General features: G+C 53.7%; 1 protein-coding gene across 1 annotated transcript in view; it reads right to left on the reverse strand.

Annotated features, from left to right (window-relative positions):
* The window catches only part of GLG1 (golgi glycoprotein 1), a 38015-nt gene that overhangs the window by 6582 nt on the left and 29689 nt on the right, over positions 1–1744 (reverse strand). Inside the window, exons 17-20 of the mRNA XM_018572437.1 lie at positions 1068–1160; positions 856–993; positions 641–764; positions 111–253 (exon numbers count right to left, since the gene is read on the reverse strand). Of these exons, the coding sequence (XP_018427939.1) occupies positions 111–253; positions 641–764; positions 856–993; positions 1068–1160 (498 nt within the window). The remainder of the gene's footprint in view (positions 1–110; positions 254–640; positions 765–855; positions 994–1067; positions 1161–1744) is intronic.

Below are 1744 nucleotides of genomic sequence, written 5' to 3' on the forward strand. Positions count from 1 at the left end.
GAGGGAGTCACCGGGATCCAGGGGGGAGTGACTGGGATCCATGGGGACGTAGGGTGTGACCAGGAACAATGCACAATTGTCTGTGTCCCTCATGCGTGTCCCTGACATACCTGGTCTGCATACTTCAGCTTCAGGCAGGAGATGACTAGTCCTTCCAGTTCCGTGTCATCTTTGGCATTGTTCAGGATGGACTGGCAGAATTTTGGAATATCGGCTTTGCATGATTTGCGGAGAATGGGGTTCAGCCGATAATCTGAGGAGACGGAAAGTAGATGTTCTGGTGTCATACTTCGAAAATAAAACCGCCCCAAAGATTAAACCGGCTCAGAGACTAAAAAGGCTGCAAGTGGTTTAGATACATGTCCTGGAGAGAGCAGATACATGACTGGGCACACGGGACACCCCCACGGGATGGGTATACAGGGAACACGGGACACCCCCCACGGGCTGGGTATACAGGGAACGTGGGACACCCCCCACGGGATGGGTATACAGGGAACACGGGATGGGTATACAGGGAACACGGGACACCCCCCACGGGCTGGGTATACAGGGAACGTGGGACACCCCCCACGGGATGGGTATACAGGGAACACGGGATGGGTATACAGGGAACACGGGATGGGTATACAAGACACACCTGTGTTCTGTGTAATCTGTCGCTTTGTGATCATCTGTTTACATTTGGGGTCCATGGTCTCTGTGTTCTTGTTCTGTTTCAGACACTGCAGGATGTTCTTTGGGTCGGCGTCACTGCAGAACCTCTGTGGAGAGAACACAGGGAGCAATGTTATGGGATTGGGAGCTGCTTCCAGGGTAATTCCCGGGCACTGCTGCACAGGGAGCGCCTCTCACCTTGATCATCTGTTTGCAGACCCTCATCAGCGTGTAATCCAGCTCGGGGTCCATCATCTCCGTCTCCTGCAGTTTGAAGATCTTTTGATGGCAGGCCACACTCAGCTGCTTCTTACTCTCCTTCAGACACTCAATGATCTGGGACAACGCACAACGGTTAATATGACGCAATACAGAGAGAGAGGAAACCGGCCAGTAGGGGGCAGACTCACCTGAGCGTTCCCATAGGGTACATTAGGGCAGATGGCGGTGATGTCCGTCTTACAAGCGTCGTAGAGTTTGGGCTCCAGGCGGATGTCCTCTGACTGGAAGGGAAATGTCAGAGTTCAGTACCTCCATCACGCACACACAGGGTGACTACGCACCCGACGCATGGCTCAGGGCCACATACAATTCCCCTTGTACACCCAGCCGCGGAATCCTGCTCTGAGCGGAGATCATGTATGTGGATGTGCGACCGTGTACACCCTCCCTGGCAACAATCCAGCTATGGAAGAGTTCTCAGACAACAAGTGTTCCCCAATCTCTGCGAGCTCCGACCTTCCTCTTATCTATGGAGACGGATTACAGGGAGTGCATTGTGGTTTACCATCGTGCCCCAGTACAGGCAAATCTCAGCAACCACCATGTGTATGAAATCTGCTGTCCCATAGACAGAGAGGAAGTAGGAGGAGGAGGAGAGGAGACAGAGAGGAAGTAGGAGGAGGAGGAGAGGAGACAGAGAGGAAGTAGGAGGAGGAGGAGAGGAGACAGAGAGGAAGTAGGAGGAGGAGGAGAGGAGACAGAGAGGAAGTAGGAGGAGGAGGAGAGGAGACAGAGAGGAAGGAGGAGGAGGAGGAGAGGAGACAGAGAGGAAGTAGGAGGAGGAGGAGAGGAGACAGAGAGGAAG

Source organism: Nanorana parkeri, unplaced genomic scaffold (genome assembly GCF_000935625.1).
Source record: "Nanorana parkeri isolate BGI_ZX_2015 unplaced genomic scaffold, ASM93562v1 scaffold2031, whole genome shotgun sequence".
In the NCBI taxonomy this organism is placed as follows: domain Eukaryota; kingdom Metazoa; phylum Chordata; class Amphibia; order Anura; family Dicroglossidae; genus Nanorana; species Nanorana parkeri.